Consider the following 14601-nt stretch of genomic DNA (forward strand, 5'->3'; position numbering starts at 1 on the left):
TTTTTATAAATGCACACTGATATGACAGCTATCACATACAATCTAACAAAATTGTTTTGAATGAAGTTAAAGACAACTAAGTGCTACTAGAGCCATCTTATGGAAAAAACTGAACAAACCTTTCTTTTGGTCAACCCAATATTTAATTCTGGTTGACCTTAGAAAACCACATAACCTATTGGTCTTACAGTGGGCACACGGAAAAGAGGCTAGAACATAGAGACATAGACTATAACAGAGAAAAAGGATGAAACAGCTTTTAATGTATGGGATTTTGTGATAATATACAAATATGATTTAGATAGATTATCTGAAGCAAAAAGATATACTAACAAATAATTACAATGACAAATAATAAGGAATATATAATCATATGTTAGCTTATATAGAGTACCATGGGAATGCAGCATTACCACCACCTGCAGATGTGGAGGAAGGTTTCACAGAGAAGGCATTTTTTTTTAATCGATCACTGTTTCCAAAAAAAACTAAAATACAATTTGGGAAATGTATACTTAATTCATTAATTTTTCCTCAACTTTAATGATGAATTTATCAGTCAAAAGAATTTGGTATTTACTTGTAAATCTCTTTAAAAATCATGACAAATTAAAATGAGCTTTCAAAAACAGGTAGATCTCATAACACTGAAAGTGCAGTTTATAATACAGCAAAATTAAATACAATAATCATTTTAAATGACCTATTAAATTCTTTGTTCATTTCTTTGACTTCATTTAGCATTGATCTAACTCAATGTGGAAGGTTACATTCATACAAGTTTAAACAGCTTAATGATTAACTATATTCACCTGCCAACCTTACTGTTTATGAGGCAAATAGTGTTATATAGAGAGTTCAGAAGTCTCGGTATGCTTACAGGAAAAAAACAAATTCCAAATCATTTTAAAGTGAATAATTAGGATAAAAATGTACACTATTAAGCTCTTTCTTTTTATTGCTCCTCTAGTTATTTCTTCCAGAATTGACCAAGACTATTCATCATTTGATTCTGTATCTCCAGAGCCAAAATCAAGATTTGCTATGTTAGATGATGTAAAAATTTTAGCCAATGGCCTACTTCAGTTAGGACATGGTCTTAAAGACTTTGTTCATAAGACTAAGGGCCAAATTAATGACATATTTCAAAAACTCAACATATTTGATCAGTCTTTTTATGACTTATCACTGCAAACCAATGAAATCAAAGAAGAAGAAAAGGAACTTAGAAGAACTACATCCAGACTGCAAGTCAAAAATGAAGAAGTAAAGAACATGTCACTTGAACTCAACTCAAAACTTGAAAGTCTCCTTGAAGAAAAAATTCTACTTCAACAAAAAGTGAGATACCTGGAGGACCAGTTAACCAATTTAATTAAAAATCAACCTGAAATTCAGGAACACCCAGAAATAACTTCACTCAAAGTAAGTATAAAACAAAGAGGGTTCATAATTATGTTTTCAATGTGGATCTTTTTTAAAAAATATTTTAAAACATGCTACTTGAAATACTTTGTTGAACTGTTGAAACACTATATTTTTCTCATGAAAAAAAGACTCCAGGAAATAAATTTTCCCATTATAATTTCAAGTTGGTTTTTGTTTCCCTAACATTATTTATGAAAATAACTAAACTTTGCATTTCAGATGAAAATTACAAGACAGTTAAGCAATGAAATTTAGAACACTAAATTATTATACTATTGCAAATTACTGGAGGCAAGTCAAAAGCTAAAGGAATATAACCTGTGTAACTATTCTCCCATCTTTAAAATATATAAAAGTAATACAGTTAATGGAAAAGATATTAAAATACTGTTTTTTTTTTCATTTAATTGAAATAGTTTAAAGTTCAGGAAATCAGATTTTAGAGATGGTACATTTTAAATAAAAACTAAAGTATGTACTATGTGAAAGAAGAATACAAGGGGAAAAGGTTTGCCTGTACCAGTTTTCTAATCCAGTATTAGTTTAAAAAATTAGATTGTGATAGTGTTACAGGAAATAAAAAAGTCTAATTTAACAAAAAAGAAAGAAACTTCTAACCAATCTATAATCTATGTCCAGACTTTTGTAGAACAGCAAGATAATAGCATCAAAGATCTTCTTCAGACCGTGGAAGAACAATACAGACAATTAAATCAACAGCATAGTCAAATAAAAGAAATAGAAAATCAGGTAAGTCAATATTTTAATAGTATGTCCAATCTTTTATGTAAAATTTAGGTTTATGAAAACACTTGACCCTAAAATTATTTTAAATAATTATAGTTGGATAGTGAATAAAAGGATCACATCAGCATGATCATTAGGTTTGCAGGCTCTGAAGCTAATAAACTACCTGGGGTTGAATTTTGGCTCTAAAACTTTTGTGTGACCTTGAATAAATTACTTAACCCCTTCTCAGTTTCCTCATGCACTCTATGTAGATAATAAAAGAACCTGTCTTACAGGACTGTTGTGAGAAAAAAAGAATTAATTCATGCAAAGTATATTCTCAATATAGCAGCCAAAGAGATTCAATTAAAATTTAAATTAGACTATCTCTCTCTTCGTTCAACACCGCACAATGGCTTCCGGTCTCACTCGTAGTGGCCCATAAGACCCAGATGACTCTTAATCATCTCACTGACTTCATCTCCTGTACTCTAGTCACACTGGCCTTTTTACTGTTACACAAACACATCAAACAGGCTGCTATCTCAGGGTCTTTGCCCTTGTTGCTCTCTGTCTGGAATGCTCTTCACCCTGGTATCTGCATGGGCCCACTCTTACTCACTTTAGGTCTTTCTCAAATACAAAATTCTCAAAGAAGCCTTCCCAGATAACTTAATCAGAAATTATAATCCCCTACACCCATGCTTGAAACCTGCTACCTCCTTCATTACTCTCTTTTCTTCCTTAACATTTATCCCTATTTAACGTAATGTACATTTGAGTTATTTATCTTGCCTGTCCCTGCACTAGAATGTAAGCTCTGTAAGTACAGAAAGTTTTTTCTATTTTTTTAAATTGCTATAGCTCCAAAATATAGAACTCTGTCTGACACATAGTAGGCACTTAATAAATACATGTTAATAAAGGTAATGTCACATTTAGCACAAAGAAGTCAATAAAAACTTACTATGATTAATATTATTATTAGAAGCTATATGTCTAATAATTAAAGTTTAATACCCAAAAATATAATTAATCTGCAATGTAAATAACTGGCTAGGTAAGCAAGGGAGATACGTGTTTGGAATAAAGCTATGCCAAAATCTAAGATTTCCAATATATAGTACCATAGTTCAAAAATATTAATTAGTAATAATACTACTAAACAGCTGTTCAAGAGAGTTTCAAAAATAATACAGACCTGAAGAAACTGGTATAAAAAAAAAATAGATGCCAAGAACTATAAAACAAATATTACCAATTTCCACCAAACAAACACATTATGTTTCAGTAATTTTATGAATCATAATTTTAGTAGGTTATTTTTGCTAATTGTCTGAAAAGGGGTTTTTGCCAGCTAGTTTTGATTTCCATAATTTCCTTCTTACTATATGTTATTTTTCTAATTCTTTTCCTATATCTTTTATTATGAGTAAATTAACCTGCTCACAAAAGCAAAATGTCACTATTATAAAATAATATACATCCTGTCTAATAATAAAATGTATGAAGAATTCAACAATGAATTCTAAGTTGGAAGAAGCCTTAAACCATCTGACCCAACTTATTCAAATTTAAATTAAGAAACCAAAACTGTAAAGTTAAGTTACTATAAGATCACAGTTACTTAGTAGAAAAGACTAACATCCAGTAAGTGAACTTTACAATGGATCTTTATGCATTATATCCTAGGAAATGCCATTTATGCTGACATCAAAAAACTAACACTAATAACACATTACATACTCTGCTCTTCTCAACCCATCAATAAGAAAAGCTATCGGTCAATAAATTGCAAACCCAGCACAACAGACAATGAAATATTGAATATATTGAAAGTACACAAATAAAACTGCCAATTTGTTACCTCTACAGATATGATTACATGTCAAAAACTATCAAGAAAGTAGCCTTGTTCAAATTATGTGCTAGGTCTTAAGACCTACAACTGAGAATTATGAAATTTAAAATCTGCCTGTGTCACTGAACAGAACGTATATTACATTCATATAAATAAACATATTAAAATATTCTAAGTAAAGTCTCTGCCTTTGATCTTACTGTTTTTTGATCAATTTCTGTTTTTTGCCTTGTCTTTCTCTATTTTTTTGAACTCTTTATGTGCCTGATTAAATATTTTGAGAACAGGAAGTCTGTATAATATGTATAGCATTGCTTATCCCTCTTAACATCAAAAACAATAACATATTATGAACTCAGATTTCCCCTAATTGTATATTCAGTACCATTTTTAAAAGTAGATTTATATTCTTTTATCAGTTAAGAAGAACTGGTATTCAAGAATCCACAGAAAATTCTCTTTCTTCTAAACCAAGAGCACCAAGAACTACTCCCTCTCTTCATTTGAATGAAACAAAAAATGTAGAACATGATGGTAAGATAATTTGGTGGGTTTCCTTCTTGAAACTAATATCATCAAATTTTTCTTCTTTGACATTTCCATCAAAAATCTCTATTCTCAGGGCCTGTTCTAGACTAACTAAAAGAGAAAAAAGAGATAAATCCAACAAATATAATGTGTCAACCTAAATTAGATCCTGGTGATTTTTTTAAACCCTATAAAACATTCTTAAGACAATCGGGAAATATAAATATAGACTTGATATTAGATAATATAAAATTATTATTAATTTTCTTAGATGTAATGATGGTATTATAGTTACGTAAGAGAATAATCTCATGTTTAAGAGATGCATGCCAAAATATCGAAGGGGTTAAGGGGCATGATGTTTGCAAATTCCTTTCAAATAGCACAGCAAAATACATATTCGTATGTATTTGTGTTTATAAAGCAAATATGGCAAAATGTTAACAACTGTTGAATACAGATGAAAAGATTATGGCATTCTCTTCAATGTTTCTATTTTCCATAAGAAAAACAAAAAAGATGGGGGAACAAAGTCTCCATTCCTACCCAAGCTTTAAAAAAATGATATAGTTTGAAAACACATTTATTTTTAATGTAATTCATAGAGGAAAAAAGTTCTCTGTTAGTTTCCTCTATGTATGTTCACTCTTTCCTCATGTATCTGTTGACTACCTGCTATGCACCAAGCACTATACTAACATCTCATATGTAGTATTTTATTTATGTTTTTCCTAGATCTAAGGGAAAAAAGTGTTTAAAATTCTAATTTTGTCACTTTTCTTAAAAATAAATCAGTTTGATAATAACTATTTTGATATTCTTTGCATAACACGCCATCTAATAAAAATGCTTTGGTATAAAGTACCTTTTCAATAACACATTACTGAAAAAGACTGAAGGCTACAGTCACCACAATTCCATAAAATGTCAAGTAAAATCTCAAGCTCTAAAGATATCATTCTTTATTACTGTATCTTACGTAATAACATTTCGTTGATTCTAGACATTCCTGCTGATTGTACCATCATTTATAATAGAGGTGAACATACAAGTGGCATCTATTCCATTAGACCCAGCAACTCTCAAGTTTTCAATGTCTACTGTGATGTTAAATCAGGTAAAACGAGCCTAAGAGAAAATAGACAGTAGCTAGCTCAGGTTACTCACTACCTATTAGTAAGGCTAATCCTGTTATTTTTGTTCTGAATACATATAAAATGAAATATATATAACACAAGTAGTTATACAGATCTAGTACTTGTATTTGTCTTGTTTATGTATTTACTCAGGCATTTACTCAATATTCTCCACCTTTTTCTATAAAATAATCTGAAATGACCTTTGTCAATAAGTTTATTAAGACAAATTCATTAGTTGCCCTTCACTTAACTTCTTGGGCTCATAATAAATAATAAAATGTTATTACCATAACAACATTAATAATACCTTGTACAGCCACCAATTAAAACCAAACAAAAAACCGTATTTTGTTACAACTATCAGCATCAGTCTACTGAAAATAAACAATCTGTTCATTATATTCAGGTAGTTCATGGACATTAATTCAACATCGAATAGATGGATCACAAAACTTCAATGAAACTTGGGAAAACTACAAATATGGTTTTGGGAGGCTTGACGGTAAGCTGACTTCATTCACTGGTTAACTTAAAAATATTTATTAAGAGCCTATTACAGACTGGGCATTAGAAATACAACAATGAATGAGGAACACTCCTAGCCTTCATATAAATTATTAACAAATAACTACACATTTGTAAGTACTGAACTTATTACAAGTGTCTTTATTTGAATTATACTTTTCACAATTACATGTCTATTCTATGTATACTTATCACAATTTAACTGGATGGCTTCTAATTATCATAATTATAATTATCAAAGATAAATTTGATTAAGTGCTAAGTGCTTCAAATAAGTGCTAAATGCTATGAATGGGCTACAAAGAAAACCATCCTTATCACTGGTCATTCTACTTTCTTATTAACATTTTAGATATTAACTATTTGGAAGTTGGAAGGCACAAGGAAGCTGTCAGATGTACAGTACAAAATGTTTAGATTTCAATTATTTAAATATGATAAATGTATACTATACAATGTGTGGTTTAAAATAAATTTAGTTTAATTCAATGAAAATTATTATATTTTGATCACAAAATAAATAAGGTAAAAAACAAAATAAGCAAAATAAAAATGACAGAGGTTTAAAATCCAAAAAGCACATTATAAAAATCCATGAGTGATGTACATGTACTCATTAATAAAGTGGATAACATCCATTATTATATCGAATTTTTAAACATTCAGTACTACTTGATCATTTAAACAATTCTGTATTCAAGCTACCAGTTAAATCCCTAACTAAAAGGTAGAATCAGTGATATGTTTTGTAGCTCCAAATCTTCTTCTGAGAGTGAGAGTCTAGAGTACTCATTTATTTCTACAAGAAAGTAAGCCATTTGTATTTTGCAATTCTTAAAATGAAATCTACAAATTCAACAGCAGTAAGGAAATTTTGACTTTTTTTCCTTAAATGCTTTAATAAAAGGGATAATTAAAGAGAGAGTAATTGTGATAGAGAGATCTATTTGTATTTACAATGTTATGTTTTTAATTCCAAATAAAATTGTTTAATTATAGAGAAAAGTTATTAAAAATTATGCTTTTTAATTTAAAATGTTTTTAAAAATTTATTTCCTTCTTTTTCTACAAAGAAAACATATATAACAAGCAAATATCAAAGGCCAGGATTATATTTGAGGAAAATTACATTATTATCCAAGTCTCTGGAAATACTTAACAAATCTCTTGATAGTATATTCATATTAATAAATAGCTGACAGTAAAGCCAGTACATGTAAGGACCCAGAAGTTAGATAATATTTTACCAATGACTAGCCCTAAAAGTACTTATAATAGTCTAACATGTTTCACCTGTGAAATATGCCTGATAATATCCATTTTAGAAAGGATAATCAGACTTTAGGTAGGCCTATTACTATTTTAACACTTGTTGTATTTTAACATCTATTACTATTTTAACATAACTATCTTCAATAAAATTGTTTTAAAAAGAAATATTTTACGAGACTCTAAAATAACCAAGGGATTCAAGACTAAAACATCTAATCTACTTACACCAAAAAAGAAAAAGAACACTCTCAAAAAAAATAGTCGCTGCCTAATCTGCAGTTAACAATCCACAGATTTTTACAACTTTTCTTTTCAGGAGAATTTTGGTTGGGTCTAGAGAAGATATACTCCCTAGTACAGCAATCTAACTATATCTTACGAATTGAGCTAGAAGATTGGAAAGACAACAAGCATTATATTGAATATTCTTTTCACTTGGGAGATCATGAAACCAACTATACACTACATCTAGTTGAGATTGCTGGCAATGTCCCCAACGCACTCCCGGAACACAAAGATTTGATGTTTTCTACTTGGGATCACAAAGCAAAAGGACACTTCAACTGTCCAGAAAGTAATTCAGGTATCCTCTTCCTAATATAAATACTTTATTTTCAAAGCTTCAAAATATCTTCCCAAAGTAATAGCTAATATCTTTCAATGTCAACTCTTTAAAATCTGAATCCAATATAAACATTTTCTCTATAGGTAAACGTCTCAAGGTAAGTGTTAACTTGATTATAGTTTGAGTATGTATTTTACCTCTAACTTTTCTCAGATATTTTATTTTTGGTCAGGTATATGAGACTTGTATAAATTCTTTTAAATTGGAATATATGTATACAACATTGTCATATTTATAAGAAATGAAGATATACTCACTGGGGAAATATAATAACAGTAACTACGTATGAGTTTGTATCTATTAAACTGCGTGTCTATCCTTTTTAGGAGGTTGGTGGTGCCATGATGTATGTGGGGAAAACAACCTAAATGGTAAATATAACAAGCCAAAAGCAAAAACTAAGCCAGAGAGGAGAAGAGGAATATGCTGGAAGTCTCAAAATGGAAGGTTATACTCTATCAAATCAACCAAAATGTTGATCCGTCCAACAGATTCAGAAAATTCTGAATGAACTGAGGCAAATTAAAAAGCCAATAAATTGAACATTAAACTCATCCGAAATTACTGTGGTTTAAAAATCTGGTATTAAATCCCTAATAGAAGGCTTTAGAAATAAATTCTTTATATTAAAGCCACTACCAACTTAATATTAAACATATCATCACATCACCTCAAAGAACACCATTTACCTTTGTCAATCAAAATTCTTATGATCATTTATTCATATATTTTGTGACGTGCGAATCAATTTTAGATGGTCACAATCTGAATTGTAACCAATGGGTGAATTTTTAAATAACCTTTCTAAATAAAAAACTTACAAAGAGATTTTTATTTTCAAAGTCATCATGTGAGCTGATTTTACAACTTCCTCAGTTTAAAAACTACTTTTCTTGCTAAAATTCTAAACTTGAATAACTATAAAGGACTAATAATTGTACATATCTTAAATGCTGTAATATTAATTTCAAAACTAAAATTCAGTCAGTTCAGAGTACATGTGAAAATCGATAAAATGAATCTTAAAACTGATACTTCATTTTGCTACAAAATAATTTGGAGTAAATGTTTGGTATGTTTTATTTATGAAGCCAAATGAAGCAGGATGAAATACTGTACTGAAATAGGTTCATGGTCTTAAATACAGTAGATCATAACTGCTAAGTCATATTGACTTTAAATATCAAGTATTGCTGTACCTTAACTTGTTTGTTAACTTATCTGTACTGTATACATATTTTAACACTTAATATTGTGAAAACAAATAATTTTAAAGGGATCTTGTCAGAATACAATAAGAATGAATATATTGGTGGCATCAAGTTAAAGTTTTATCATTTATTCCCCTTGGACACAGGGTGAGTCTAATACTTATGTGTAGGTTTTCAAACAGAATTAAGAATCATAACAAGTAACTAAATGTTTAAATAGTCTGAGAGATGTTCATGTATGTTTCCAAATTCAATAAAGACTCAGTCCCCTAAATTATAGAAATTTAAATTCTTGTAGCTTTTTTTTTTTTGGCTGTGCCACAGCATGCGGAATCTTAGTTCCCCGACCAGGCATCAAACCCGTGCCCTCTGCAGTGGAGGCGTGGAGTCTTAACCAATGGACCGCCAGGGAAGTCCAATTCTTGTAGTTTTTTATTGACATCCAATAGAAGTATGTTTATGTTATTTCTAATTTAAATAATTTAAATTCTAAATCCTCAAGGATTATTAGAGGATATTTTGACCATAGTATCACTTGTCAGTATTTATTTTTAAATACGTTTTAAAGAAACTACCAAGGAGAAATAAAGTCTTGAATTAAATCCAATTCTTAAAGGTTAGTGCCCAAGCTATATAGTGACTCACATTAGTCAATAAATATTCAGCATTCTGTATGTTAAATTATCCAATATATGTCATATATATTTTTAATATATGACACATGCAAATATGGATGACCTATGTGGATCCTACATAAATATTTTGTTCCAAAAAATACAAAAGAATAAAGGCAAGAGTAAGTTTTCTTTTTTTCAGAACTACATTCAAGCTGTCCAAATTGACTTTTTAGAGCGAGAATGCCACAATGGCTTAAAATAGGAAGTTTTCAAATGCAAAATAATGCATTATTTAATATACCAATTTTTGTCTCTGTTTTCCAATTTTTTATAATTCTCACACAATATGTTTCATTTTGTTCCATTTAGGAACACTAAGTGAGTGTTTTTCTGTATATCAAGCTCAGATTGAGAGAGAATTCTGGTAGAGAAAGAAAAGGGATTTTTTTCTTTATGGTTCACAAAATTGTGTCCTTCTGTCCTCACTAGTCTGCCAAAAGTGTTCTAATTGTACCACTAACACAACTGTCAAATCTAGTGATCTCTTAGACCACATTCCCTTTGGTTTCTCTACTACTTACTAATAACAATATTATTTTCTCAAACTTGACCTTCAGTTTGCTTCCACAATACTACTATACTCTCCAAGGATTATCTCCAACTTGAACCCATCTTTAAAGCCCTAATCCATCCTAGTCTTTAGCATTGTGGACCAATGTACAATATTCAGTCATCTCTTCTACTCTGACCCTCAGAAATTCTATCTACTCTAACAGACTCATCTTTTTCCATGAATAAAGTTCCCAAATCTACATATTACTCCCAGATCTCTCTCCAGTTCCCTTCTTCCATTGCCTACCTGCCATTTCTCCTTTTGATATCCTATAGCCTCTTCAAACTCAATTTATCAAATAACAAATTCATCAATACCTTACAGCCTCTGCTGCTTCTCCCTTTTACCTTTTCACACTCTCCTCCTTATTTCTTTATATACATTAATGGCACTACCATGCTTCCAGTCATAAAAGCTTAGAACCCAGGAGGCATCTTTGGCTTTGCAATTAACTTTGTGTACCACCTCTCCTCTACCATGACTTGCATATCTCATTTAGCTGTGCCCTCACAAGAATGTGTACCCCAATTAGAAGAGCATAAGCCTACAAAGCAAAATCCAAATCTCTTCCAGGTGTTCAAGGATTTCTATAATCTGACCCCAAAATACTTCTTTAACGATTTCCTGCCCAACACAAACCCTCAGATCTAATCAAAATTATTCACTTTGAAACATCCCCTGTATACTTTCCTAATGCCATTCCATTTTCCTAGAATGCCTCTCCACACCTTTCTGCTTGGCTAGATGCTATTTATACTTCAAGGTAGCACAGATGATCTCACTTATTCCACAAATATCCTAGTAAATGGAGGTCCTTCCTCTGAAACCTTGCAGCATTACTGTCTGGACCCCTTCAATTGGCACTTTACAAGTAAAGACAAGACAGAAAAATAAATCTGGCAAATCATAACACTAAAAATAGTGAAAAATAGTAATAAAAACCCCAAGAGCACCAAAGATAGTCGATCTACTTGATTTTAGTGAATTCCTACAGAATTTCTATACCAAGAGTTTACTCTGAACTAGTGTGAATTTTACTGGGAGCAAGTATATACATTTCTCATGTAGGAGTTACCTACTGTAGTATAATCTATTTAAATGCTGTCATCCTAGAATCAGCATGTTTTCACGCTTGTATCTTTTCTTCCTAACAACTCATGGAAATCAATTAACTCATTCATTAATCAAAAATGTATTCATTAATCAGTATTTGAGTATCTACTATTTACCTCCTTATAAAACCTATTCCAAATATGTATTGTTACATATTCCACATTCTGTTATAGAATAATCAAATGTCCTTTTGTTCTTCTCCCATAACTAACAACCACAAACATTGCACTTACGCATGTATTACAAAGTGATCAAATGTTGGCCCTTTTATCAAAGTCCAAAGTGTTCTCATGGCAAACCAAATAGGGCAAAATTACTCAATTGGTGTGAAATGAGCAGTTCAAGGTCATGAAAATAGGATTAACAATCTCCCTAATAAGCCTTTATAAAATGAGGTTTCAATGACATTTTAGAAAATATAAAATCAGAGATTCCATCTCAAACATAAAAACTGTTTGCTTCAATCACGTCCATTCATTCTCCCTCTACTCAGAAAATAATTTTTTAAATCTTTTTTATCCCTTGAAACCCTTTAAAGTACACTCAAGTTTACTACTAAAAATAAAGACAATGTGCAAATACTTTTTGAAAACTCACACTAAAAATGCTTAAATTTCTGTTCTTTTCAGATACAAATTTGAACACTACGGTATGTCAGCTCTGTCATCTATAAAATAGGGATAATCGTATTGGCTCTGTGCAAGCTGCTGTGCAGAGTTAATGAGATAATGGCTATATATAAACTAAAAGGAGTCTTATAGGGCTTCCCTGGTGGTCCAGTGGTTAAGACTCCATGCTTCCACTGCAGGGGGTGCATGTTCAATCCCTGGTTAGGGCAATGAGATCCTGCAGGCCAAGAGGCCAAAAAAAAAAAAAAAACCTCACACTAAAATTCCTTACATTTCTGTTTCATTCAGATATAATTTTGAACCCTATGGAATGTCAGCTTTGTCATCTATAAAACAGGGATAATCGTATTGGCTCTGTGCAGGCTGCTGTGCAGAGTTAAAGAGATAATGGCTATATATAAACTAAAAGGAGTCCTTGTGTCAACTTTACTTTCTTTTTTAAACATTATTCACTGGGAAAATGTACACATATAGATTGCATAATGCCTACTAACATGTATTACCAGAAATCACTGCTTACCTTGAAACATGCCTCAGAAGGTAGAAAGAATTCAAACTGAGCTAGAAGAGTATTATTGTGATCCAATACAACAATTCAGTCAGCAAATATTTACGGAAATTTATGTAAAATTTTATGATATCTGTGTGTCAGCTGATATCTGCTGAGTATATCTCCTTCCATCATTCTAAAATTACTTCTACCTAAGCTAGATTTTCTAGATAAGTGAAAGGTTTTTTTAAAAAATTATAAATTCCTAAAAAATATTAGCTGCCTGAGACTAAAATTTTTTAACAGTACTAAGTAGAATAAGCAACCTATACGATTTGGTATTCAGGTCTCACTGGACATTGAAGGCCCAAGTAAAAATACAAAGAAGGCCACTAGTGACTTTGATAACCTTCCTTTTTAAAATCATTCTTAGCCAATTACACCCCAAAAGCCCAGTATCCTTAAGCTTTCAAACCAATCTCTCTCAAGTTGTGTAACGATTGGGTAAATGTAATCTAATAAAGCCAATGATAATAATAATGACTAACTTCTATCAAGCATATAATATGTGCAGGTACTTTCCTATACCCTAAATCCAGGAAGATACTAAAGGCTCTCAGTATAATGAGTACCAAGAAAGAAAAAAATATATAGGAGATAAGAACTCCATTGCAAAAGAAATGCAAACAGAATTTCTAGGAAAATGGTGAATAGGCTCTAAGATGACAACTGTATAGTAAGCCTAGTGAGCCTAGAAAACTTCCCCTGCCATACTAACTTATAATTTAGTTGCAAAGGGACCAAGGAAGGTGCAAGCGAGGAAATAATTGATAATATGATATATTTTACTGTATTGCAAGAAGCTTTACAGAGCTGACAAGTATAGGTTTTTTTTCTGGATTTATGCAAGTAAATGTATTTTTTTAAGGAGGAGATATCAGAGTTAAATCTTGAAAAAGAATCAAGAAATAGCAGCATGAACATGGTATTTAGAAACAAAGAGTAAAATACCAAAAGAAGGATCAAAAAGAGTTACTAGTGAGTGACAATAAAGATTAGACATCAGTGTAGGGAAAAGTTGGTAGGAATAAGATGAAGGACCTCTGTTTTTAATTTTAAGCCTTATGGAACTATGTGAACTTTAAGTATATTCATATAATTTGTTTAAAAAATATAAATTTGTAAATAAATAACAAAGGTAAGTAGGAAAATGAAAGAAAAGACCCCTCATAGTCCCCAATTCCATTTTCCCTGTCTCTGAAATAATCCAAGCAAAGGCAAGACAGATAAACACAAGTTAGGAATGTTCTAGATGAGATTCCTGTACTAGATAAGAGAGAGAGTTGATAACCTCTAAATTGTTCAATACAAACCTTGGATCACTTCTTTATTCCATGTCCTTTTAAGTAGTTATATACATAATTTATAGGAGAATACTTATATTACCTGTTTCGTTTGAAAAAGCAGTATATATTTTCTTCAGCCTATCTTCCAGGAATCTTACTCACACTATGTGCCAATCACGTGCAATGCTTTGCGCTCTGTACCCTCACAAGAGAAGACAGGTATTATCATCTCACATTTTATTAATAAAACTGAGTGCCAATAAATTGGTAACTTAAAACAAGTTACTTAAACAATAAACAGTGGAGTCAGAAGTCACACCCATATCTGCATGACTCTAAATTCCATTCACACCACTGTACAATGTCTTATTTCTTAACTCACTGAGTAAGTATTTACTGTGTGCTCTCCATGTGCTTGTACACTATTCTATATGCTGGAGATAAAGTGGTAAACAAAACAGACAAGTCCCTGCCC

At 31.0% G+C, this 14601-nt stretch overlaps 2 protein-coding genes across 3 annotated transcripts in view; one reads left to right on the forward strand and one right to left on the reverse strand.

Moving 5' to 3' along the window:
* The window catches only part of DOCK7 (dedicator of cytokinesis 7), a 187591-nt gene that overhangs the window by 110565 nt on the left and 62425 nt on the right, over positions 1 to 14601 (reverse strand). The window lies entirely within an intron of this gene.
* Positions 896 to 9582, forward strand: ANGPTL3 (angiopoietin like 3). Its single transcript, XM_068537996.1, has 7 exons — positions 896 to 1425; positions 2068 to 2178; positions 4438 to 4552; positions 5550 to 5663; positions 6092 to 6187; positions 7799 to 8065; positions 8434 to 9582. The coding sequence occupies exons 1-7, from the start codon at positions 931 to 933 to the stop codon at positions 8616 to 8618; spliced, it is 1383 nt and encodes a 460-aa protein (XP_068394097.1). The 5' UTR covers positions 896 to 930; the 3' UTR covers positions 8619 to 9582.

Source organism: Eschrichtius robustus, chromosome 3, assembly GCF_028021215.1.
Source record: "Eschrichtius robustus isolate mEscRob2 chromosome 3, mEscRob2.pri, whole genome shotgun sequence".
Classification (NCBI taxonomy): domain Eukaryota; kingdom Metazoa; phylum Chordata; class Mammalia; order Artiodactyla; family Eschrichtiidae; genus Eschrichtius; species Eschrichtius robustus.

Bases quoted from the DNA above. Each gene is read 5' to 3' on its own strand.
- ANGPTL3 (XM_068537996.1), top strand. From the start codon at position 931: ATGTACACTATTAAGCTCTTTCTTTTTATTGCTCCTCTAGTTATTTCT. The intron at 2,179-4,437 runs GTAAGTCAATAT...TTCTTTTATCAG, and splicing joins TAAAAGAAATAGAAAATCAG to TTAAGAAGAACTGGTATTCA. The intron at 8,066-8,433 runs GTATCCTCTTCC...TATCCTTTTTAG, and splicing joins CTGTCCAGAAAGTAATTCAG to GAGGTTGGTGGTGCCATGAT.